We start from the raw sequence: 27,347 nt of genomic DNA, 5'->3' as shown, positions 1-27,347 counted from the left end.
TGTATACCCAATTTAAACGAGTCTAAACCGAGTTATCTATGTTTAAAAATGATTGATTATCTATATAGACAATACTTAATTCAAAATAAACCCTCTTCTTCATGATCTTTCCTTGTATGTATGTATATATATAGTAATATAGATATACTGAAATAATAATAATATATATGAGAAACAAGACTAACTAACTGATGGAGCTCGGATTTTGGTGGCTAGCTAGCTCTACGTACAAAACAATTTCTTGTAACCTCTCCTTGGATTTCTTCTTAAACGGTGAGGTCTTCTCTATACACCAGAGCTAGCCTCTTGATTGAATGAATCAATACCAGTATTGTTTCTACATGGCTCTACTCGGGGGTAGTACGTAGATCTTTCACGACGAGATTCATTTTTACAATAATGATTTATGTTTAATCATGTGGATTAATTAGCGGACCTTAGTGGCCAGCATCAGTTTTTGACTTCTTAATTTAAATAATTAAGATTTGTCCCATTCAGGCATACCAATTTGAAAGACTAGATGGTGGTACGTAGCATTAAGAATTAATTAGCTGCGTCTGCGTCTCGTGAGGCTCAAGGTTGGGACCATATGGAGCATATATTTTCAAGAAATTCCAAATCGTTGTTCTGTTGCTGCAGATGTCCGATTCTTCAAATCGATAGTGGAATATAGAGGATGAGCTGATGAAACACACACAAAAAAACAATATGAGAGACAAGTAAAAATTCAAGATGGTCCAAGCTAGCTTCTATTTTGGATTCAAACACAGCTAGCTGATCATGGAAACGTTTGGTACTGCGTTTGTACCTGCGTTTCCTTAAAATTTGAATTTTTTTTTTTTTACTAAAATTAAGTGCGGTTTATACTTTTTGGATCGTTTTGATGTGCTGATGTCAAAAATGATTTTTAAAAAATAAAAAAATATCATTGGCATGCATTTCGGCACGAAAAACTATTTGAAAAGCACCCGCAACCACACTGCCAAACACGCTCCATATCTGATCTCGCAGCACTGCTCCTAAATTCCATGCAACCCCACAGCTAGCCATAAAGAGATGGAATACACAAAAACACACAAGACTCGATCGACCTCCCAAATCCCAATTGTCTAATGACAAAAACACCCAAGACTCAAAGAACATGGCACAAAAACACACAAGACTAGCTCAAAGAACATGGCACAAAAACACACAAGATACTACTTAAAAACACACAAGAACATGGCACAAAAACACACAAGACTAGACCTCCCCATATCCCAATTATCTAATGCATCTAATTAAAAATCCAATCACGTTTAACTTGAAACATTTACAAGTTTGGTGAACTGCCTCCAAACTAATTGCAACTATCTTCCTTTCTTTTCTTCTCACCTCTCTGAAGGAACTTATTCTTAATGAGTGATGCCACTTTGGATTAAGAATAGAGAACTACTTTCTTTCCCTTTAAAGAATTACAGCAATGTGAACATTACCTGCCTAAACATTTAAAGATTTGTTTGGCATTCTATTGTGATGCGGTTGAAGATATTTTTAGATTGATCTAAAGTTATATGATTTTTATTATTTAAGCCCTTTTCATCTCAAATTATGGTAAAGGTTTGTATTTAAAAATAAAACAATAATGTATAGTTTTTTTTACCGTAAATATAAAAATTACTGCAATGACGTTAAACACACATTAAGTCTTTCAAATAAAAACCTTCCTAAATTAAGGTAGTCTCAGAAGGAAGCAAAACACTTCTTGTCCATTATTACAATAAGAGAAGATCCCCCGTTACCGTTGATCCAATGCCATCGTCATCATTCTATAGTCTCTCTCACCACAAATTCTTCACGTTTGTGGCATTTGACTCCAATTAAATAGGATGATCCGGTCTCATTGACTACAACAAAGTAATTCAATCTGACGGTTGCCATGCAGAGGCGGTCAACAAGGACAAATCCTTCCACCCCAATTTCAAGCACCCATTTTCTTCAACCAAAGTATACCCTTTCCATGGAAACATCCCGAGCAACAAACCAGCTTGAGCGGCCGGGTTACCCTGGAGCGAAACGGGTCGAAACCCAGACCGTCTCAGCTCGTCACCCCATCTCTCAACCTTAACCTCACCGGTCCTCTTAGGACCGCCGACAGCAACAATATTCCTTATCTCACACCCAAACAGTTGCTGCTCCACCATATGCCTCTCTACACTATCCACACCCAATCCGTCCCCAAGAGCATCAAACAAGGCACTATAATAATGCAATGCCTCAACAAACCTCCCTAAAAAACCCCCCCCATGACTTAAATCTTGTTCAACGGTCGTGATCAATTTCGGCCTTAACAAAGCCAACAATTTCAACGTCCCTAGATCACTCCCAGTTACATCATACAAACAATGATGCATCCAATGCACTACAATAGCCTCTCTCGGCCTCACCCCGAGTTGACTCAAACCCGTCACATTCCCAATTTTACCCTCCAAGGGGTGAAACTCAAACGGGAGCCCGAGTGAACTGGCAAAATCTGCAAGTCGCCTCCCGGTTGACTCGAGCAATTCGTATGAGGATCCAAACCCGGTAATTCTCATGGACCGGATCTTTCTAGGCCTGGAAGCTAAGATATGAAACAACCCTGGCCATTGAAGTCCTTGCATTATATCCAAATCGATGACGTGGACACGATCTTCGCCGTCCAATGCTTGGAAAATCGCTTGATTAGCTGTGAAATGAGAGAATTTGACCAGAGGACTGATTGAATTATATGACTGCAAAGCATTGAATAATTTCTGTGACTGAGTTCGCGTTACTGATTTTGACACGAGTGGTGAGTAAGTACCGAGGATAGAACTAACCACCCGCACCTGCAAAGCATGTGCAAAGTACGCTCCCACTCTCTCCGGCGAAGATCCAAACGGCGTCGACAGCTCCGCAATCTCAGGCAACAAGTCCGTCGCGCCATTTAGATTATCCATCGCAACACACTCCGCACATTGCAGCAAGAGCCCAAGCAACCTGAGCCCACTAGACTCACCCCCGTCGTCTCCTCCTCCGCCTTCGACTAAATTGGTTGAGGAGACGATTTCCGTGGTGGGATTTTCATAACTGACCCGTTTGGATGAAGGGTCATCACCGGAGGACTCGCCGACAGTGAGGTCTGCGGCGGCACGCTTGGATTTCATGGGGGAGGAAGAAGAATTGTTGGGGTTTGTGGAATTGATAGGGGATTGAGGAATTAAGCTTTGAAGCATGATCACAGTGAAAAAAGAAAGATCTTTGGTGGGTATCTTAGAGAGAGAAAGATTCTTAAAGGCGAACAGCTTTTAAGTAAAAAGAGACAAATCTTAGCAGAGATGTGTCAGAGAAAAGAAGAAGGCGGGGTGTTTGGAAGAGAGAAAATGAGGGAAAATTAGAAAGGGAAATTTTTGTTTTGATATTATCGTTAGGTGGACTTGGTTTTGACCGGAAGGGATTAGTTTAATGATGAAGGGTTGTAATTAAAATGGGATTAAGGGAATAATCAACTGTTGATTATTAGGTCATTGGATTCTTGGGATGATGTTTTGGGTAATATTATGGTCAAAGTTTGTCTTTATGTTAAAAAGACAAACATTCATTCTATAGTTATAAAATTTGATACGAAGCAAGAGTTAATATTTTAAAAAAACATTGAAATAAAGTTTTTTTAAAAAAAAAAACTCTTTTTTCAAAAAATATAAGTTAATCTAGGTTCTTTTTATTAAATTAACTATTTTTTTTTAACTCAAACCAATTTAAATCTTGAGTTAACTGGGTTTTTGATTGAAATATGTAATTCATCCGAATTCTAAAACTATAATTTGTCTTATATTATTTTGTTTATCATAATAGAAGCTGATAATTATATCGTTGTTCTGTATTTTTTTTAAGTTTTGAATAATTGAGCAGTTATGTATTTAACAATCTTTTTAATAAAATAAAATTTGAGTTCTAGTAATTATAGTAATTACTGGGATAAAAATTATACCCATTTTAACCTCTATTTATCGGAATAGAGGTGGATATATAGATTTTTTTTTAGGTGGAGATACATAAAAATATTCGATTTATTTAGATGTACATGAATAATTTATTATATTTATGAATAATTTATTTATGATTTTTTCAATACATGTCTAATATAATTAGAAAGTTGACTTTTTTTAAAACTCTATATGAATTAACTTTCTTTAATAAAAGTTAAATATTTTATTTTTATGATCTAAAAACTACCTACCATATAAATATCAACATGTATGAAAATCAAGAGATCTTTATGGAAACAAAGTTGAAAAGTGCATCATTGTCTTGATAGACTTTCATTATCATTCGTGAAAACTACAATATATAATTAAATAATAGCAGACTACCTTTCATGAATAAAAATAAAAATAAAAAAGAATTTTTTTCTATTAAATTTAGGTAAGCAATATGATTTATGACAGTGGGAATTGCATGAAAAAACCAGGCTATAAACAACTTATTTGAAATTAGAGATTTCCTTTATTTTTATTCAGACATAGTATTTATAATATTTCTTAGAACATAAAGTAATATAGCAGGAAGTGACAGTGTTTTCATAGGTACATCTTGGGCTCGAAGTATCTATGCTTAAATCTGGACTTTATTCTTGGATTTGATATTCCATGCAAAACAAATCTCTTATTAAAATAACATATTCTTTAATACTTAAATTAATACATTATAGAAGGAAAATAATATGCAAGAAGGAGAAAAAAGAGTGCAAGGAAATGTATATCGTAATTGTTTGTGATCTTGTAATTGTTCCTTTTTAAATAAATTTATACTTCGTGTGATGTTTTAAATAAACATATATACTTGATAACTCAAGAATTCACCTTATAAAAAGTGAAATAATAATGAAAAATAATTGTTTTTCTTCGCATAAAAAACTTGATGCACAAGAATGATTAATGTATTTTTTTTTTGAGAAGACATGTTTGCCGATGATAGCCATTAACAATAATAATAAAAAAAAAAACCCTATAACATACAGGTTGAGAGAGATTACCATTGAAAAGAAAAAAAAGTAACACTAACAATTCATTCATAATCACAGCAGAGTGCGGTATTATGCTGACTTTCTTAGAGATAGTAGCCTTGCTTTCTGGTGTGTGTGTGACAATCGCTAGGCTTTCTGAGAATCTATACAGGATTAGATTCGGTTCCATGATAGGTAGGACAAGGTCCAGTTTGTTTGTTGTCCCCAGCTCAAGGGTTGGTCCATCATCCAATTCCATGTATACATTTAAAAATCCCTAATTTTTTTAATGTTGTCATCATAATAATAAAGCTGAAAGTTTTAACATTGGAAAAAAATTGCAGAGAAGAAAAACAAGAACGGGCCATGGCAAAGTGGCTCCCAGACCATCGAGTTGTGTTCTGTCCTGATCAGAATGAAAGCATATGTCAGGGAAAGTACAAGCCCTACTTGAGTTTCACCAGGCCCATGAAATAGAAATATCTGATGAATGTTGATTCTCAAGACAGGAAAATTTACAGTGCTGCAGAAACCCCATATTTATTATTCTGAATTATTGAGTTTCTGTTTTTATTCATCAGAGAAAGGGACCATTGAAATCAATTCTCTTGGGATTTAGATATATGAATTTGGGACATTGGGATATTATTTAGCTAAAGCAAAATATAATTTAAAATATAAAATAGTATTTAATTACTATTTCAGAATAAAAAAAAATAGAGACATAAATACATTCAACTGGAAAGATATACAAATATATAAAATTAATCTCTCTTATAGTTGTAGAAAAGATTTCTGTTTAAAACAATAAGTATTCAAAAACAAATTCTCTTTTTCTGTACTGCCTTTTTGTTTTGTCCACGGGCAATGATCAAACACGGGAACCTATATAAAACTAAATTATACAATTGTATTACTTATACAATAGAAGACTAGGATTTTCATTGTATATTTGTCATTGCATATTTTTTTTTATTTTGATCTTTCAACTTAAATAATTATGTAAATTATATAATTGTGGTTCTTTGAAATTGCTCCGATTTCATTTTGGTACAAAGATTTATTTTTATTATTTTTTTGTTTCTAATTGAGAAAGGAAAGAGGGGGGGTTGCCAGGTTTTGGCAATCAAGAGAAAAACTTGTTGTTGATACCAATTTAAGCCATAAAAATAAAAGATTTTTGGTTCAAATTGTTTTATTTGATACGAGGAGTTCATTGTAGGTGTTTTTATACCTTAAAAGTTCATGAAAAAACAGATCCGAACTTGAGTTGATTTATGGTTTTGGGTTGAGTTCAACTTTTGGGGTAGTTTTCTTGATTTTTTAGGTCAATAATGAGTTTGTCATGGTTTCTAGAGTGTTTTACAAGTGGTTTGTGTCATAAAGGGGTTACGAAACAAGTTTTTGGGTTAAAAGAGTATAAGCCTTAATTTTCGGTCACCATAGTGGTCAAAATCTAGGCAAAACAGGCAACCATGACTACCAAACTCAAACATCTTGAGTCTGGCTTGAATTGAGTTTGGCAGTCATGCTCTTGGGTCTAGCATGATTGCCTGACCCAAGCACTTTGGATCGCGTCTGACTACCTCATCCAAGAGCATGGATCGGGGTGTGGTAGCCATGATAGACCCAAGGACATGGAATGAGTTTGGCAGCTATGTCAAACCCAAGGCTCTTAGGTCAAACAGCTATATCAGACTCAATGTCTATTTTTAAGTTGATACTTGATTTTGTGAGTATCTATTTTATTATATAAATAAAAAAATAAATTTATAAAAAAGTTATTAAACACAATAAAGTCCATGATCCGAGTCGAAGGGGGAGATCGATCCATTGTGTATTTTGAAATCATGTCAAGTTCATGTTAATTATTAAAAGAAACTAAAAGGTAGTTATTTTACTATAGTTTTTTCTTTTCTTTCTTTCTTTCTTTTTTTTTAGCTCTAGTCTGATTTACATTGTGTATTTTGAAATAATAGAATTATAATTTTAAATTTATATATATATATATATATATATATATAACCCTTTGTAAGTAGGGGTATAACGGTTTTCTTCTTCTTCTTCTTCTTCTTCTTCTTCTTCTTTTTCTCACAATAAAATAATAAACATATAGTTTAAGATGAAAAATAATAAACTGTCAGGTAGGGTTTTTTTTTGTTTTCATTTTAAAATGAGTCATGGGGAAGCATGTGGGTGTGCATCATTCTCTTTTCTCTAGTTGATGCATACGCTTGACCCTAAATATATTTAAAGTAGCTATTTGAATAATTCATAAAATTTGAATTTTCTTTCAAATTCATCATTTTCATTTTTTCTTACTTGCAAGATTTGGTCATACTCTTTTGATTATGATTTTTTTTAATCATTTTCTTTATTGAATTACTTTTCAATTAAGTATTTCAATGTTTTGTTTTATTTTATTTTATTTTCATGTTAGGTTTAATTTTTATTTGATTTTTTATCCTTTTTTATTGAAACTTTTCTTTACAATTTAATCCTTTAAGATTTTATTATTTGGGATTTTGATCTCATGATTTTTTTAGATTTGTTTTCTATGAAATAATTTCATTTTCAAGATTTTAGGTTTTTTTTTACAATTGATCTTTTTTAATTTCATTATTTTATAAGATTATCCTGGTCTAATATCATAAGTCAAGAAATTTACAGTTTAACTCAAGCAATTTTTTTTTAATTTATCTAGTATTGTTGCTTTATTATAATTAAACAAGGTTATTGAAAACCCTGGTTGCGGCTTAGGGTTTCTCCTTCTCTCTTTTCTCTTAGTGGTTGTTCTAAACCCCATAAATGGAGATGGGGCGTTGTGCATGTATACAAGGAAATAAAAACCCTAGCTTTAGCTACATCTGCATGTGGGTTGTATTTTTTAATAATAAATTGGGTCGAGCTTCATTTAGTTGTTCACTGTGTAAGTGTATATTGATGGGCAAATTTATTACCCGACTCGGGTCGACTAGAAATCTGGTATGGGCCAGGTTTTACTTTAAATTAATTATTTTTTTACTAAAATAATATTATTTTTTTTAATTTAAAAACCTCTCAAACAATTTTAGGTAGATTAGAATGAATATTAAAATGAAATAGTTTATAGGTAACGTGCTTTACACTCTTGAAAGATGTCTAATTAGGATTTTAATGTAGACATGAACAACATAAGAAAAATATCAATTGAAAAATGGATAGAATTGATTGAATTTGAATTTTTTTTTTTTCTAACGTAGTTCTTCTCTTTAAAAAGAGATTTATAATTTCTTAAAATTATCAAAAACCAATCTTAACAAGTATAACAAAAAAAGACAATATAAAATCTAAAATTAAGCCCAAAAACAAAAACAATGAAATTGGTTCATACAACACCTTTAAAGTCTAACTTAAAATCTTTCAGGAACACCTTTAAAGTCTAACTTAATGTTTTTCGGGACTTGACTGGTTATAACGAACTCATCTTCTATAGAATTGAACTTATAAAATTATGTTGTAAAATTAAAATTTGATTTTTTATTGTTACGTTATCCAAGTTGTTCGAGGTTAATATAAAATAGATACTAGAAATCTCAACTAATAGCATAAGTTTATGAGCTGAAATGGTTCTTTAATATAATATCTTTGTTGATTAAACGATTACAAGTTTAAATTTTACCATTTTTATTTTTTTTTAGTTAAAATTAATTAATAGCATAAAATAATGTGTTTATGAAAGTTTGAAGTCTAGAGGGTATTTACTTAAAAATGATTCTTTGAATATTTTTTTGAACTCAACTTTATCTCATTTATCCATGAACAAATACGCTGGGCATTCTGCATGGTTCACTTATGAAAAATCCACAAATAACTATATATTGTCACTAATCCACAAATAAATTATATTCAGCATTATTGCTACCAACAAGCGAAGTGAATCATTGTGTAAACAAACAATTTATTGAGCCAAAATGGATAATAAAATCAAACTACACGATCCCATTCCATTACCATATAAAAATTCAGAAAAGCACATAGCACAAATAAAGCATCGTTCCTCAAAAGCAAGCACCCAAACAGCCACCCCTGCAAGATGAAAGTGTCGACAAGAATTAATTTAGCAATGTTAAAAATTAAAAAACTAGAAACAAGGAATAAGTTTAGGAAAGATGTTATTGTTGGCGTGAGTTACGCAATTAGCCAGCTTAGACTTAGGAATCCCTTCCATTAAAGGACAACATGATTGTAGCCGAAGATATTGTATAGGCATTACTTAGCTTTCTAAAATAGTCCTTTGTATCTATATATCTTGTGCTCAGTTTAATGAAATAATACAACGAAGAAAGCTAATTTTGTCATGGTATCAGAGCTGAATCTTGGGTTTCCTATTTTTTGATCAGGCAGGGGTCAAGTTTTTTTTTTCTTTTTCTTTTTTCTTGGCCTCCATGGCTGACTCCACTGAAACTATCCTTGGTAATCTAACATAAAAAATGACAGAGGTCTTGACAAGGGTCCAAACCTCTCCCAATGATTCCCCGATGGTTCCAAGCAACATCAGGTTGGATGGATCAAACTATGGGTTATGGTCCCAGGTTGTCGAGATGTTCATCTCTGGAAAAGACAAACTTGGATACATCAATGGAGACTACCCCCAACCACCAGAAACAGACCCCTTTTTTCGTAAGTGGCGCACTGAGAATGCCATGGTGAAAGGTTGGTTGATCAACTCCATGGACCAGTCCTTGGTTGTGAACTTTATTCGCTATCCACCAGCGAAGCAGGTATGAGACTCTACTGCCACAACATACTTTGATGGAACGAACACCTCGCAAGTATACGAACTCAGACACCATGTATCTCGATTGAAACAAACAGGCAGATAGAGAAATACTATAACAACCTACAGGGTTTGTGGCGAGAGATTGACTTTCGTCGACCAAATCCAATGGAATACACCACTAACATACAAAGATATAACTTGATCATGCAGGAGGAGCGAGTGTACATGTTTCTCGACGGATTAGATGATCGACTGGATCATGTTCGAAGTGATGTTCTTCGCACGAAACCCTTCCCTTCAATTGAGCATGCATATGCTCACATTCGAAGGGAAGATCTTAGACAATCTGTGATGGTGTCGGGAGCAGAAGCAGTGACTAGTGGGGCTGTTATGGCCATCAAAGGCATGAGATCTAGTCAGCCACTAATCTCGCTGAAACCTAGATCATCCTCACGGTTCAAAGGCCATTCTGATGGGAACAAATGCATTCATTGTGGGAGTACAAAACATATCCAGGACACTTGTTTCAAATTGCATGGCTATCCAAACTGGTGGCATGAATTACAGGTTCGAAAGAAACAAAATGCTTCTGCATCTGCAGGCGTTCCTGGTAGAGCAGCAATAGCCACAACTGACTCTCACATATCCCTTATTCCATTGGCTAAATCTTCTACCTCAATCCCAGATTAAGGTAATTGTGGTTATGTTTTTTCCAGCTCCAGTACTCAACATGATGATGCTTAGATTATTGACTCCGGAGCAACGGATCATATGACATATGATCCACATGACTTCTCCAACATAACTCAGCCAAGGACTTGCATTGCCAATGCCAATGGGGCAACATACCCAGTCACAGGGGCAAGAACCGTGACCTTGTCTCCCTCCCTCTCCTTGTCTCGCACACTTCTTGTTCCCTTACTCTCCAATAAGTTGATGTCTGTGAGTCAAGTTACTGAAGAACTTAATTGTGTTGTACTGATATACTCTACCTTTTGCCTCCTCCAGGATGTTCTCAGCAAGGAGATTATTGGGCGTGGTACTAAAAGGAGGGGACTGTATTACCTGGATGACTTCAGCCTAGGCAAAGCAAATCACATACACCATCAAACCAGTAGTCATGAACGACATATTTGGCTCTGGCATAGGCGTTTGGGGCACCCATCCTTTGGCTATCTCTAGCATCTACTTCCATCTTTGTTTTCATGGTTGCAGCATGCCAACCTCACATGTGATACATGTATCAAGGCTAAAAGCCACTGAGTTTCTTATCCAGTTCGCTTGAATAAAACTAATACTCCATTTGTGTTGATACACTCAGATGTGTGGGGACCATCCCCGATAACTACTTCCTCTGGTCACCGCTAGTTTGTAATTTTTGTCGATGACTGCACTCGAATGACGTGGCTCTATCAACTTAAAACCAAAGATGAAGTTTTTGCTGTTTTTCAAGCATTTCATGCCATGGTTCAAACTCAATTCTCTTCCAAGATAAAAATTCTTCGTTCCGACAATGGTGGTGAATTCATCAACCAAAGATTTCAGGCCTATTTCCAGCAACATGGCCTCCTGCATGAGACCTCATGCTCCCAAACACCACAACAAAACGGTATCGCCGAAAGGAAAAATCGGCATATACTCGAAACAGCCTGTGCTCTACTCATTAGAGCAATGGTGCCAAGTTGCTATTGGGGGGATGTTGTGGCTACTGCCGTATACTTAATCAACCATATGCCATCTAAAATCTTAAACTTTAAAACCCCCTTACAAACCCTATCTACTCATATATCCCTTCCTTCAATATTGATGCTTCCTCTTAAAATCTTCTGGTGTGTTGTTTTTGTCCACCTCCACAAGAACCAACGTACAAAACTGGAACCATGTGTCGTTAGGTGCTTGTTTTTGGGGTATGGTTTGCATAAAAAAGGCTTCCGGTGTCATGACCCCAAAACAAACCGAACCTATACCACCATGGATGTTACGTTCCTCGAGTCCGAAATTTTTTTCCCTTCACCTGTACCCAATTCTTCACTTCAAGGGGAGATTACTCAAGTAGAAGAGTCGAATTGGTTGATGACCCCTATGGGTGAACATAGGTGTGAGCAGGACACTGAGCATAGAACTAAAAATAGCAGCACTGAACATGAAACTGGAAATAGAGAGGATGAACTGCACGAGGTACAACCAGAACATGACATCGAGCATAGAACTGTGAATAACAGCACTGAACATGGAACTGGAAACAGAGAGGATGAACAACCAACGGGCCGCAATACTGAGCATGGGACTGAAAACAGAGAGGATGAACTGCAACTGGAAATTGAGCATGTCGAATTGAGAAATGAAGAACCTGGAAATGACTTGCAGTCCCCTCACTCCTCAGTACTCAAAGACCCTCCTACTGAGAATGTCATTGAGGTGAGTACCCCTACTGCAACTTTACATGCTAATATTCTGAACTCTTCTACTAGTTATGTGTTGCCTTTTAGACACAATCGTGGGAAACCACCGAATAGATACTCCCCAAAGGAAGAAGAAATAAAGTCCAAATATCCAATTGCAAACTATGTATCCGCTCAAGGTCTCTCCCAGCTGCTCAAGACCTTTACTCAAACACTATCCTCTTGCCATATTCCCAGCAGTGTTGAGGAGGCGTTATCTGATCCAAAGCGGGCAAAAGCAATAAAAGAAGAGCTAGAAGCCTTGAAGAAAAATAATACCTGAAAGTTGGTTCCATTATCGGAAGGAAAAAAATTAGTGGGATGCAAGTGGGTTTTCTCTATAAAATACAAAGCAGATGGATCAATTGACCGATACAAGGCGAGACTGGTGGCAAAAGGTTTTACTCAGATGTATGGCATATACTACATATAAACCTTCTCACCAATAGCTAAACTGAATACCGTTAGAGTATTACTGTCTCTTACAGCAAATTTGGATTGACCACTACATCAACTAGACGTAAAAAATGATTTCCTTCATGGTGACCTTGACGAGGAGGTATACATGGATATTCCGCCAGGATGTACAGGATCTGCTGAGACCAAAATTGTTTGTAAACTGGAAAGGGCATTGTATGGACTAAAATAGTCACCGCGAGCATGGTTTGGCCGGTTTAGTTCAGCTATGAGGAAGTATTGTTATCATCAAAGCAACTCAGACCATAATCTCTTCTTGAAGCATCGACAAAGTAAGGTGACAACATTAATAGTCTGTGGATGATATGATAATTACAGGAGATGACACCGAGGAAATCTCAAGGCTACAAGAGCAATTGTCTACTGAATTTGAAATGAAGAACTTAGAAGGACTTAAGTATTTTTTAAGAATAGAGGTGGCAAGGTCAAAAGAGGGCATATTTCTCTCTCAACGAAAGTATGTACTAGACTTATTGACAGAAGCAGGATTACTCGAGTGTAAACTTGTGGATACACCGATTGTGCAGAACCATGGACTTGGAGAATATTTGGACTAAGTGCCAGCAAATAAGGTGAGATATCAAAGACTAGTGGGGAAACTCATTTACTTATCTCACACTCGTCCAGACATTGCCTACGCAGTTAGTGTTGTAAGCCAGTTTATGCATAATCCGAGTGAAGACCACACGATTGCTGTAATTCGAATCCTTCACTATCTGAAGTCATCACCAGGAAAAGGACTAATGTTCTCTAAGAACGCCCATCTAAAAATTGAGGGGTACACGGACGCGGACTGGGCAGGGAATATCCTGGATAGAAAATCTACCTCAGGCTACTTTACATTCATGGGAGGAAACTTAGTTACATGGAGGAGCAAAAAGCAGAAGGTAGTGGCACGGTCTAGCGCTGAAGCTGAATTCCAAGGCATGACGAAAGGATTATATGAGCTTATTTGGCTTAGAAGTTTGCTAACAGAGATCGGTTTCCCTCCTGACTCTGCAATGAATTTATTCTGTGATAACAAAGCTGCCATCGACATATCTCACAACCCAATTCAACATGATCGCACCAAACATGTGGAGGTAGACCGACATTTCATCAAGCATAACTTGAAAGAAAGGATTATTCAGTTCCCTTTTTTCAAGTCTGAAGATCAGCTGGCTGACATTCTTACCAAAGCAGTTTCCAGTAGAGACTTTTACAACTCACTCAACAAGTTAGGTGTTAGGGACATCTACTTACCAACTTGAAGGGGAGTGTTGACGTGAGTTACGCAATTAGCCAGCATAGACTTAGGAATCCCTTCCATTAAGGGACAACATGATTGTAGCCGAAGATATTGTATAGGCATTACTTAGCTTCCTAAAATAGTCCCTTGTATCTCTATATCTTGTACTCAGTTTAATGAAATAATACAATGAAGAAAGCTAATTTTGTCAGTTATGTATATTCCTATTCTTAGTTTTTCATTCGTAAATGGATTCCAATACATGTATATATAAACCTTCTATGCAATAAGAACAAAGAAGAATTGTTTTTTGATACAGACAATTACTTCAAAACAGGATGACATTGCAGTAGTTTTTTCGATTTTGATTTTAAAAAATAAAAATTATAAATTTTTCATAATTAGTAGAATCATATAAAACTATAGTGTATCTCGTCCCATCCAATCTCCCGTTGGGTCAAGGACCGCCATGATTTTGATGATCTCAACAAATATTTTAAAAAACTATAACTCCGGTGTAACACGGTTTTAATCGCATCCACGCTACTAGACAAACCATTACACGTTATCTTCACCAGAAAAAAAATAATAATTTAATACACAATAAAAATCAACACTAAATATTTATTTGGCTGCATTTCCTGACAATATATAATTCATTTTACACTCAAATGTAAATACTAATTATGTTGACTAATCCCTCTAGAGATAGATCAAGACAAGTGGGCTTACCATCCCGTGGATTTAGTCTTCACAGGAATAGGATTTTGCTGGGTGGATTGATGATCATCCATGGATTGAATACAGCCAGCTGGTTGGGGGTTCCATTCACTGGGATAAGGATATTCCGCTGCGAGATTTCAAAGCCACCGAAATTAGCATACGCATATTCCAATAGAGAAAAAATAAAATAAATTACTTAAGGTCTTTAACTCTACAAACAATCTTGTCGATCACTACAAATTATGACGAGGGGAGAATTAACAGGTACCAAATTTGTGATTAATTACTCAATTACCAAGCTTGCATGGTGTTAACTCTTGACTCAAAGAACAAGGGTTAATTTCTTAGTGAAGCCACTAATTAAAGCAATTAGTTGTTGATCTTGACTGTTTATGAAAAAACCAAAGAAAAAAAAGGTTGAATATGTGCAGGGCTTTTGATTTTTGGAAAGGGAAACAAAAAAGATGGAACTTTGCGCCTAGCACTTAATTCTTTGGACACTAACCTCAGCAACCAATCCCATCTCAACAATATAACAAAGTGTTTCAAGATCAAACAGTTCATGTCCAAATCAAAGACCTTAACCAATCACACCAGGAAAAGGATCAAGGATTACCTGTAGCTTCATTCTGACACATCGTGGAATAAGCGAGTTGAGAAGCACGAAGAAATGAGAGCAGATAATGAAGAGAAGAGAGACAAGTCAAGATATTATAGAATATTAGATGGGTTGGTGGACAAAAACGTTTGGGAATTTGGGAATGCGGTTTCACGCGTTTCCAAAAAAAATTATTTATTATTATTATTATTATTATTTTTTGTTAAAATTTAACTTTAGTTGAACCATGGAGACTAGTCCACGTGTGTGTACACACACACACACATATATATATATATATATATATATATATATATATATAAACAAAAAAAATTGTATTTTCTGTTGGATATATTTTATATATGATGTAATTATATATATTTTAAATTAAAAATTATTAATATTAATATATATTTTTTAAAATTATTTTATAACCTCAATTTTAAAAACATGTACTTAATCAAATACACTAAACTATTTTTTATTCAATTTTAATTTCAACCATAATTTTAATCAAATATATATATATATTAAATTAACCTTCGATCAAAAATAATTTTTATAAAATAATTTTTTTCAAATCACAACCATAATAACTATTACATTACTACACATATTCTCAACTATCAAGTTGTATTTTGTCATATTAAAAATGAAAGCATATGTGAAGGAAAGTACAAGCCCTACTTGAGTTTCACCAGGCCCATGAAACAGAATATCAGATGAATGTTGATTCTCAAGACAGTGCTACATAAACCCAATATTTATTATTCTCAATTGTTAGAGTCTCTTGTTATTCATTAGAGAAAGGGACCATTGAAATCAAATTATCTTGGGATTTAGATATATGAATTTGGGACGCTGGGATATTATTTAGCTAAAGCATGGTTATTAAATTTACATTTCCCCACCATCTTGCTAACTATGACCATTCACCATAGCTTAATTCAGATTAAGTTTTAATTAACTGGTCAAAATTAGAGAAATTTGGTTGATTAACCCCGTGTTCTGGTTGATCCGTATGCATTTAAGTGAAATTCGGTTAGGTTAATCTAATAATTTTTTAATTTGTTTAAAATAATATTATTTTTTAAATGAAATTAATTAATATCATTTTAGAATAGATATAAGTTAGCCTGCTGATGTATAGAATAACCCAACATGCCTGCTTTGGACGGTTCAGACAACTGTGGTTTAAGAAAATTATTACTGTTTTAGGAATTAGTTTTGAGGTTATGAAAGTCCTCACAATCTATGAATTTTTATTTGCAGGTAAGAAACACACACACATAGGGGCACTTCTGCAAGTAAAATATTTCCAACAATAAAAAGCTACACAAATTAATGAAAGAAACCCTATGGGATGCCTGCATGCTCCTACTTCCCTCTGTTTGTTGTGTAATATTTACATAAGCAAAATAGAATTTAAAATAATATTTAAGGATAAAAAAATAAAAACAGTAAAGATATAAACATATTCAAAAACAAGTTCTCTTTTTCTGTGCTGTCTTTGTTGTTTTGTCCGCAGGCAATAATCAGACACAACCACGAACCTATCCTATTTTCAAAGAAAAAGGCTCCCAACATAAGTAAGAACTAAAATTAAACAATTTTATCCTAAAACCTGTCCATGTTTTTTATTTTTTTTATTAACATAAATGCTCCGATCATGTCAAGTTCACTTTAATTATTAAAAGAAACTAAAGGGTAGTTATTTTACTAGTTTTTTTTTAAAAAAAAAACTCTAGACTGATATACATTGTTAATTGAAATAATAAAATTATAATTATATATATATATATAAAAAGCTCGTGGCAGTCTTTTGATTTTTACATGATAATAACTAACATACCATTTAAAGCAAAACGTAATAAAATGTCTGGTGGGTTTTTTTAATTTTTTTATTTTAAAAGTACAATAAAACAACTAGATTGCACTTGAATTCAAATTATTTTTTACTAGGATTTAGGTTTTTTTTATCCTTTTCTTATGATTTTTTTTATTATTATCTAGTTTGATTAGAGGCAATATAATATTTTAGCCTATATAAACATATTGTTTATTATCCATCCCTGAGTGTTGTGTTGTATGTGATCAACAAATCTCATGTTTTGTGTCATCATTTTTTTTTTCCTCCTCGATCCACCTGCTAGCCCCCAAATATTTGATTTTTTTAAAATATTTGGTATATGTTCCTTTTATTTTTATTTTAAATAATTCATAGAATTTAAATTTTCTTTCAAATTCATTATATTTTATTTTTTACTTGTAAGATTTAATCTTATTCTTTTAACTATAATTTTTTTATTTTTTAATGATTCTCTTAATTGGATTATTTTTCAATTGCATTCCTCAATGTTTTATTTTATTTTATTTTTATGTTAGCTTTACTCTCTTTTTTTTATTTTTTCTATCATTTTTTATTGGAACTTCCCTTTTCAATTTAATTATTTAAGATTTTGATTTTATAATGTTTTTGAATTTGATTTTTAGAGGTAATTTCAGTCTGAAAATCTTGGTAATGAGATTGAAAAATTCACTCAAGTTAGTTTAGATATTTTTTAACAATTTATCTTTTTACAAGATTATCTCAATGTCATATAAAAATATCATGAGTTTTATATTTTAAATTGAGCTATGTTTTTTTAATTTATCTAGATTACTGAATCCAATAAAATAAATAACCCGACTCTTAAATATCTTTTGTTTTTTCAAAAAAACATCGCAATCACCAAAGCTTTTTTTTTCTCATTGAAAAAAGAATTCAGTTTAGCTTTTTTTTACATTGAATAAAAAAAGATTTAGCCCATAACGTGGCAGGGTTACCAATCTAGTATAACTCTTTAAGGTTTTTTTTTGGGTGCAAATCCAACTCTAAAGTTGACATTACTGCAAGACCCTTGTTTTTTCATGTTCCTAATCAGCAAACATTTCATACGGCAAATCAAAATATCAATTAATCTTATCGGCGTAAAAGTTGCATGCTGGAAGACCTGTCTAGGTGCAGAAACGCAAGCAAACCAATGTTTTTAAAACATTTATTTTTTTTGGTAAAACTTACTTTTTTATATTTTAAATTGTTTTGATGCACTAATTTTCAAAAAATAAAATACATCCTTTTAAATATAAAAAAATTACGCCCGAATCAACCATGGAAGGGGGAGAGAAGCACACTTCAACTGTACAAGATTGTTGGAAGAGCTTGTTTGAGTATTAAGATCCAGAGGGGCATGATGAAAGCTGTAAAGAGGGCAACAAAAAGCAGCAACAGCAGAGGAGGTACATTAATGGAATCACGAAGAATGTGGATCACATGAAGATATTATAAATAAATTTTATAAGATAAAAAATATTATCCTCGTAATATCAAACACCCACTGAGAACATAGAGAAAGAGAATTGTAAGAGACTTTGAAGGTAGCAAGAGGATTGACAAAATTTGCAGACTACATGCTATTCTCTCTTCTTCTCCATTCTGTCTTAACCTTGCATTTGTTTAGAATTGATGCTTTTCAAAGTAAGTTTTTACTGGAAAATACATAAATTTAGGAATAAGCATATCGCCAAGTAGCATGGCAGCCTATCTGAAATTAAAATATGTAAAAAGTACGAGTAAAGTCGAGCAAGATCGATCTCCAAACTCTTCCATTTCATTCAAAGAGTGTAGAAGACGAGGCACCAGCTTAAAACTTCCCAACACAACCCAACGATAGCAGATATCAACTCTCAAACAGGCAGTCTTTTAGACATTAACAAATCATAAATCATTAAACAAAAGGCACCACATTTCAATTTAATCAATATAAGGCCATAAACAATAGCTCAAGACATCCAATTTCATTAACAAATCATAAATCCAAAACCTAATCAACCCTGCAAGCAATCCTTTAAGACTAAAGGCACCACATTTCAATCTTATCAGAGACGAAGCAAGCACGCAGACTCTCCATAAATCAGAACCCCTTCTAAATTCGATCAAGGGAAGAACACGCTAACACATTCCCAGGTAGATTTGCAATAAACCGAAACCAAAAACATCATGCCACCAAATCAAATAAAGCCCGTAAAGCTAACATAAAAAAATCATCACATGAACAAACAATCAAACACCAGACATTAAGAGTGCAATTTATATTAATAATTCCAAAAAGAACTAAATCCAAGCAGATTCAAACTAGCACCATAAAAAAAACTACAAAACCTTAGCAATGCTCCATAAAAAATGTCTAAAAATAACACATTAAACCCAAACAAAACCTTAGAGCCGGCACCATTTTCCTTCCTTCAAAACCTCAGCTTGGTGAAAAACCAACGGTTCTTCCCAGTCTTGAACCTCTCCTCGAACCTTGTCTTTGTTTCCTTACAAGCCACGACTTTCTTATCCTTAGTTGCCAAGCAATCAGGAGTAACAAGGTCCTTCAAATCCACATCCAAAGTATACCTAGTAGGCATCAGGTGCTGATAGTTAACAACCTTAACGAAACACCTGACCCTCGATTTCTTTGCTGTTTTCTTGGCCGAGTCTTTCTTTATAACCTTGCTTGGGTACTTCTTGATCCCTGCGACCAAGCAATGACCATAGGGGCGGTCTCTGGTTCCATCATCAAAGTGCTTGACGATCACTGCCTTGCGACCAGCATATCGGCCTTGGAGGACTATGACGGCCTTGTTGGGTTTGAGAAACTTCACCATTGTCGCTGCGGCTTAGGGTTTCTCCTCCCCTCTCTTTACTATCCGTGGCTGTTCTAAACCCTAGAGATGGAGAGGGGGCGGTGTGTGTGTTTATAGGGAAATGGAAACCCTAGCTTTTGCTACATCTGCGTGTGGGCTGTATTTTTTAATAATAAACTGGGCCGGGCTTCGTTTAGTTGTTCACAGTGTAAGTGTATATTGGTGGGCAAATTTATTACCCGTCATAAGTCAACTAGAAATCTGGTATGTGCGTGGTTTTATTTTAAATCAATTATATATTTTTTTTATTCAATAATATATTTATTTTTTTTCAAAAACCTCTCAAACAATGTTAGGTTGATTAAATAAATGTTAAAAGAAGTATTGCATAGGTAACAAGTGCTTTCCACTCTTGAATTATATCTAATTAGGATTTTAATGTAGACATGAACAACATAAGAAAAATATCAATTAAAAAATGAATAGAATTGATTGAATTTGATTTATTTTTTTTGTAATGTAGTTCGTCTCTTTAAAGGATTTATTATTTTTTAAATAGGTCAAAAATCAATCTTAATAAGAGAAATTATAATTCTAAATAAAACAAAAAAATTATAAAATCTAAAATTAAGCTAAAAATATAAAAGAAATAACAAAGTTGGTTCAAAGAACACTTTTAAAGTCTAATTTAAAGTCTTTCATTACTTAATTGGTTATTTGAATTTATAAAATCATATAGTAAAATTTGAGTTTGATTCAACGATTATATCAAAATTTATGAGCCTTTTCTTGTTAAATTGTTTGTGTTGTTAGAGTTTAATATAAACTAAATTTTAAAATCTCACCTAACAATTTAAGTTTTTAAATTGAAATAGTTTTTTAACTTAATATCTTTTAAGTTCAAAAAGTTTTTACTCGAGATGATATAAAAAAATAATACAAATTAAATTGTAAAATTTCACTTAAATTTTTAGATGAAAATGATTTTGTGTTAACTTCATCTCACTTATGAAAAATCCACAGCTAACTATATATATAGTCACTTATCCATGAACAAATATATTGAGCATTTTACATGATCTACATAGCCGCAGGTAAACTATCTGTTGCTACCAACAAGCGAAAGTGAAATGAAAGGCAGGCAACAAATCAAATCACTATGTCTATAAATAATTTATTGCATCAAAGTGGCTAATAGAATCAATCTACAATAAGGTCCACATTCTATTACAACGTAAAAATCCAGAAAAGCACATCTAAGGAAGGGACAAAGCACAAATAAAGCATCGTTCCTCAAAAGCAAGCGTCGCAGAGACAACAGCAACACAAGGCAGCACAACTGCAAGATGAAAGAGCCAAGAATTAGAACATTCAAAACAGAATGTGTGTTTTAGATAGCTAGTTTTTGCGGTTATGATTTGAAAAAATATATTTTAAAAAACTATAAATTATAATTTTTTTATAATCAAAGTTTTTTAAATCGAGAGTTTTTAGCATGATTAATGTAATTCAAGAAATGAATATACTAGAGAAAGATCAAGACAAGCGGGCTTACCATCCCTTCCAGAAGCCATCACCCCTGGATTTAGTCTTCACAGGAATAGGATTTTGCTGGTCGGATTGACCATCCATGGTTGGATAGCCAGCTGGTGGTGGGCCTGAATATGCACTAGGATAAGTTGATGTTGGTGGGGGAGGATATGCCACTGCAAGATTTCAAAGCCACCTGAATTAGCATACGCAGACTCCAATAGAGAAAATAAATAAATAAATTACGTAAAGCTCTTTAACTCTACAGACAATCTTGTTGATCCCTACAAATTATGACAAGGGGAGAGTTAACAGGTACCAAATTTGTGATTAATTACTCAATTACCAAGCTTGCATGATGTTAATTCCGACTCAAAGAACAAGGGTTAATTTCTTAGTGAAGCCACTGATTAAAGCAATTAGATGTTGATCCTAGTTGTTTTATGAAAAAACCAAAGAAAAAAACAGATTTGAATAGATTAGGAATACGCGCAGAGCTTCTGATTTTTGAAAAGGGAAACAAAAAAGAAGGAACTTTTGCACCCAGCACTTAATTCTTTGGACACTAACCTCAGCAACTAATCCCATCTCAACAATATAACAAAGTGTTTCAAGATCAAACAGTCCAAAAGACCTTAACCATTAATCACACCAGGAAAAAGATGAAGGATTACCTGTAGCTTGATTCTGACTCATGGTTGAAGAAGCGAGTTGAGAAGCACGAACAAATGAGAGCTATGGAAGAATGGAGATAAGGAAGAGAGAAGTTCGGTAGTGGTAGTTGATGAAGGCGGAGAAGATGCTACGCTAAAATAAATTATCGCTATCTTTATATAGAGATGGATGGAGGCGTTTGCTTGCCAGGGGAGACAAGCGACGGCGATCGCAAACGCGTAAGGAAGCGATGAATTTATTACTCGACTTGGGCTGTAGGAATAGATCCCCTTCGAAGGCAGGTCTTTGATTGATGTTATTTTTTTCTATGCTTTTTCTTTGCGTTTTGACTTTGATTCTTCCTACCTTCACTTGGCCAATAAGAGCTCGTCCAGTCCAGTCTAGTGTTAAAATGTTAAGAAATATCAGTAAATTAATTAAAGATTTTGAATGTCATGTTGCTTCTTGGAAGATTCTGTAAGATTCGGGATTCTTCTACGAATGGGATTAATTGGGACAGGTGGCGGAAATCCATTTGTTAATATTAGATAAAGCAGGTCCATGTTATTGATTAAATGATTAGGAAAATAAAAACAACAATTTTTTTTAATATAGTGATGAGGCCTTTGATATATTAATCCCAATTCAAGTTCTAAATTGGTTTGAGTACCCCGAATTAATTAAAAATAATATTATTTTATTTAAAAAAATTATATCTAATTGTAAATCAAATGAATCATATTATAAATTGATTGGGTCAAATCATATTTATTCCGAATTAATATTTTTCAAATCCAGCTTAAATTATGGGTTAAATCAACTGGCCACTAGGTTAAAACATTGAATCATACCAAGTTTAATAACCATGATTAATGTTTTCAAAGCAAAGGCTTAGTAGTTTTTTTTTCCTTTATTTTGAATTCAATGCGAACATGTCTAGGTTTATATTACTTTTGATGGAACATACAAGCTATATAAGTCATGGGTCAATTTAACTACGTGTCTTTACACCCATTTATCTTGTGATATTAATACATACTCTAAAACATGTGTGGTATTTTTATTGTAGCAATACAATAATTTTCTATAAATTGCTAAAGTATAATTACTTAATTACCATTGAGTTGGGGGAATTAGGCCTTGAGGTTGAGTTTTTTTTTTATTGGTTCATTGGTTATTAAAAGATTGTTTGGGGGTATATATATATTTTTTATTTTTTAAAAACAGTAAAAATATTATTTTACCTCTAAAGTTAACAACATTTAAAATTATTGATCAAGGGCTTTCTTTACATCTTATTTATCATTTTGTCCTTATATGTTAATGACATAATTATTACTGGTAATGACATTGATGATATTTCAGTTTTGAAGACAGAACTGGTTAGACAATTTGAAATGAAAAATTTGAGTTCTCTTCGATATTTTCTGGTATTAAGGTAACTTACTCACCTAAAATTTACCTTTTTTTTCAGTCAAAATATGTTGCAGATATTCTTGAGCAGGTTAGACTTACTGATAATAAGATTATAAACACTCTCATTGAAGCTAACACAATGTATTCTTCTTCTAATGGTTTACCTTTGACAGATTCTACTTTATATCGTACTATTATTGGGAGCTTGGTACACCTCATCATTACTCGTCTAGATATTACATATGTTGTTCATATTGTTAATCAGTTTGTTGCTCTTCTTACTACTGTTCACTAAGCAATTGTTCTTTGTATTTTGCGATGTCTTCGGAGTACAGTCTTTCAGAGTCTTTTACTTTCACCCACCTTTTTCTTGGAGCTAAGTGCATACTTTGATGCTGATTATGGTAGTGATCTCACATATCACAAATCAGGTACTGGTTTTTGTATCTTTTTAGATGATTCTCTTATTTCTTGGAAAAGCAAGAAACAATCTACTGTTTCTCAATCATCAACCAAAACAGAATATCGTGTTATGACATCTACTACTAAAGAGATTATTTGGTTACGTTGGTTACTTGCGGATATGAGAGTTTCACTCTCTCATCCTACTCCTATGTATTGTGACAATCAAAGTTTTATTCAGATTGCTCATCACTTGGTTTTTCATGAACGAATTAAGCACATTGAGATTGATTGTCATTTTACTCGTCATCATCTCAAGCATGACACCATTACTTTATCTTTTGTTTCTTTTTTCTTGCAGATTGCAGATTTCTTTACCAAGTTGCATTTCATTTCTCATTTTTGTTTTCTAGTTGGCAAACTCTCATTGCCTGTAGCTACCACATCGTGAATTTAAGAGAAGATGTATCGCCCGGAAAGGATCCATCCTCCTCATTCCTCCTCTTTACGCTACTATAACTCGCGAAGGCATTCCTCTAACTGAAATCTCCTTCTCTGATCCTTCGTGGTCTTTACCCACAGGAGAAAGAGGCTCACTTTTATAGCCAAAGATCATATGGCAATCACCCCCCTATCACCAACCCTTAAATAATACATTTATTTTTTTATTTATTCATGGTAGAATAATATTTTTATCTTAACTTATATATAAGCTCTTTATATTTAGGTTAATTAATGTACTTTTCACAAATCAACAAGAAGAATTATAGCCTCCATCTCTTTCGTGTTCGTATTTGTTTTGTGTTAATTGAATTGTTTTAACAGTACTATCTTTAAAAGATTTATATATAATTTTTTAAATAGACCAAAAACCAATCTTAACAAGGGAAATTATAATCAGAAGTAAAAGAAAAAAGACAATATAAAATCTAAAATTAAGCTAAAAATCTAAAAAAAATAACAAAATTGGTTAAAACACACCTTTAAAGCCTAATTTAATAGTTTGTATCTTTGCTGATTAAACAGTTACAAGTTTGAATCTCACTACTATTATTTTCTATTATAGTTAAAATTAATTAACAATACAAGATAATGTGTACTTGTGGAAATATTAAGTTCAGTATTAAATAATAATATAAATCAAATCATGAAAACCTCATTTAACATAATTCTTTGAATATAGTTTTGAACTTAAATTTATCTTATTTATCCATGAACAAATATGCTGGGCATTCTGCATATTTCACTTACGAAAAATCCACAACCAACTATTTGTCACTTATCCACAAACAAATATATTGAGAATTTTACATGATCTACATATCCACAGCTGAACTATCAGATGCTGCGGACTTGCCTATTTTGCTACCAACAAGCGAAGTGAATGGAAGGCAGACAACAAATCAAATCACTATGTATATAAATAATTTATTGCATCAAAGTGGCTAATAGAATCAATCTACAATAAGGTCCACATTCTATTACAACGTAAAAATCCAGAAAAGCACATCTAAGGAAGGGAAAAAAGCACAAATAAAGCATCGTTCTTCAAAAGCAAGCGTCTAAGACACAACAGCAACACAAGGCAGCACAACTGCAAGATGAAAGAGCCAAGAATTAGAACATTCAAAACAGAATGTGTGTTTGTCTCTAGTTTTTGCGGTTATGATTTAAAAAAATACATTTTAAAAAACTAGAGATAGATCAAGACAAGGGGGCTAACCATCCCTTCCAGAAGCCATCACCCCTGGATTTAGTCTTCACAGGAATAGGATTTTGCTGGTCGGATTGACCATCCATGGTTGGATAGCCAGCTGGTGGTGGGCCTGAATATGCACTAGGATAAGTTGATGTTGGTGGGGGAGGATATGCAACTGCAAGATTTCAAAGCCACCTAAATTAGCATACGCAGATTCCAATAGAGAAAATAAATAAATAAATTACGTAAAGCTCTTTAACTCTACAAACAATCTTGTTGATCACTACAAATTATGACAAGGGGAGAGTTAACAGGTACCAAATTTGTGATTAATTACTCAATTACCAAGCTTCCATGATGTTAACTCTTGACTCAAAGAACAAGGGTTAATTTTTCAGTGAAGCCACTACTTAAAGCAATTAGTTGTTGATCTTGACTGTTTTATGAAAAAACCAAAGGAAAAAAAAAAGATTTGAATAGATTAGGAATATGTGCAGAGCTTTTGATTTTTGAAAAGGGAAACAAAAAAGATGGAACTTTGCACCTAGCACTTAATTCTTTGGACACTAAACTCAGCAACTAATCCCATCTCAACAATATAACAAAGTGTTTCAAGATCAAACAGTTCATGTCCAAAATACCTTAACCAATCACACCAGGAAAAAGATCTGGGATTACCTGTAGCTTGATTCTGACTCATGGTTGAAGAAGCGAGTTGAGAAGCAAAAACAAATGAGAGCTATGGAAGAACAGAGATAAGGACGAGAGAAGTTCGGTTGTGGTAGTTGATGAAGGCGGAGAAGATGCTATGCTAAAATAAATTATCGCTATCTTTATATAGAGATGGATGGAGGCGTTTGCTTGCCAGGGGTGACAAGCGAGGGCGGTCGCAAACGCGTTAGGAAGCGATGAGCGGGTGTTTGGTTCTACTGCTGCGGCTGTGTGGTTAGCATTAAAAATTGTTTTAAAGTGTTTGATTAATATACAAACTATTTTTTTTAACGTGGACTCCACTTTAAAAATGAGGACCAATCTCAGTTCATGAAAGGCAAGTGTGTTTGTGTTTGTTTTTTATGTAATTTTATAATTATAATTTTAAAAAATAAATTTTAAAAAGGTATGATTAAGTATGGTTAGTTGAATGTAGATAAGTATTTAGCAAAAATTATAATTGAGATTTATGTGCAGTAAAAAACATGTATAAAATATTTAGTAATTGTGTAGTTGCTTTTTAAAGTATTTTTTTACTTGAAAATGTATCAAAATAATTTTTTAAAAAAAATTATTTTTGATATCAGTGCATCAAAATGATTTGAAAACACAAAAAAATATTAATTTGAAGTAAAAAAATTAAATTTTTTCAAAATATTTTTTGAAACGCAAAAACAAACAGACAAAGTTACAAAAGCATGTAAAATCTGATTCTCAAAAACTACATTTAAAACTCAATATTTTAGTGAGTCCTATAATAAAAAATATAATTTGATATGTTACTAAATATTGTACTTTGTTTTTTTGCACCGCAAATACAAAAACTGCAAGTAAACAAACGCAGCAAATTAATGTTTCGATTGATGTTAATCTTTACTATGCTTTTATATGTGTGTTTTGATTTTGATTCATGAACAAAATTTTGTTTCTTCTTCCTACCTTCACTTGGCCAATAAGAGCTCGTCCAATCATAGTTATTAAACCTGACCCGGCCCGGCAGGTCGACCCGGGACCCGGTTGACCCGGTGGC

The 27,347-nt window shown here is 33.4% G+C and overlaps 3 protein-coding genes and 1 long non-coding RNA gene across 4 annotated transcripts; all 4 read right to left on the bottom strand.

The window, feature by feature from the left end:
* Nucleotides 1-1,688: 1,688 nt before the first annotated feature.
* Nucleotides 1,689-3,423, bottom strand: LOC133688992 (scarecrow-like protein 23). The gene has a single exon (XM_062108684.1). It carries the CDS (start codon nt 3,234-3,236, stop codon nt 1,902-1,904), a length of 1,335 nt encoding a protein of 444 aa, XP_061964668.1. The 5' UTR covers nt 3,237-3,423; the 3' UTR covers nt 1,689-1,901.
* A 5,449-nt stretch (nt 3,424-8,872) lies between these two features.
* LOC133689981 (uncharacterized) lies at nt 8,873-15,412 on the bottom strand. The gene is made up of 3 exons (XR_009841368.1): nt 15,253-15,412; nt 14,646-14,763; nt 8,873-9,073 (listed from the first exon to the last, which is right to left on the bottom strand). It is a non-coding gene; the product is annotated as an uncharacterized LOC133689981 (long non-coding RNA).
* A 3,926-nt stretch (nt 15,413-19,338) lies between these two features.
* Nucleotides 19,339-20,023, bottom strand: LOC133689980 (large ribosomal subunit protein eL27). Its single transcript, XM_062110105.1, has one exon. It carries the CDS (start codon nt 19,924-19,926, stop codon nt 19,519-19,521), a length of 408 nt encoding a protein of 135 aa, XP_061966089.1. The 5' UTR covers nt 19,927-20,023; the 3' UTR covers nt 19,339-19,518.
* A 1,175-nt stretch (nt 20,024-21,198) lies between these two features.
* Nucleotides 21,199-26,306, bottom strand: LOC133689488 (protein CYSTEINE-RICH TRANSMEMBRANE MODULE 10-like). Its single transcript, XM_062109344.1, has 5 exons — nt 26,285-26,306; nt 25,631-25,781; nt 25,482-25,501; nt 21,461-21,611; nt 21,199-21,244 (listed from the first exon to the last, which is right to left on the bottom strand). The coding sequence occupies exons 1-5, from the start codon at nt 26,304-26,306 to the stop codon at nt 21,199-21,201; spliced, it is 390 nt and encodes a 129-aa protein (XP_061965328.1).
* Nucleotides 26,307-27,347: the final 1,041 nt, after the last annotated feature.

The sequence above is a fragment of the Populus nigra genome, chromosome 3, assembly GCF_951802175.1.
Source record: "Populus nigra chromosome 3, ddPopNigr1.1, whole genome shotgun sequence".
Classification (NCBI taxonomy): domain Eukaryota; kingdom Viridiplantae; phylum Streptophyta; class Magnoliopsida; order Malpighiales; family Salicaceae; genus Populus; species Populus nigra.
This window is presented reverse-complemented; position numbering and strand designations above follow the sequence as displayed.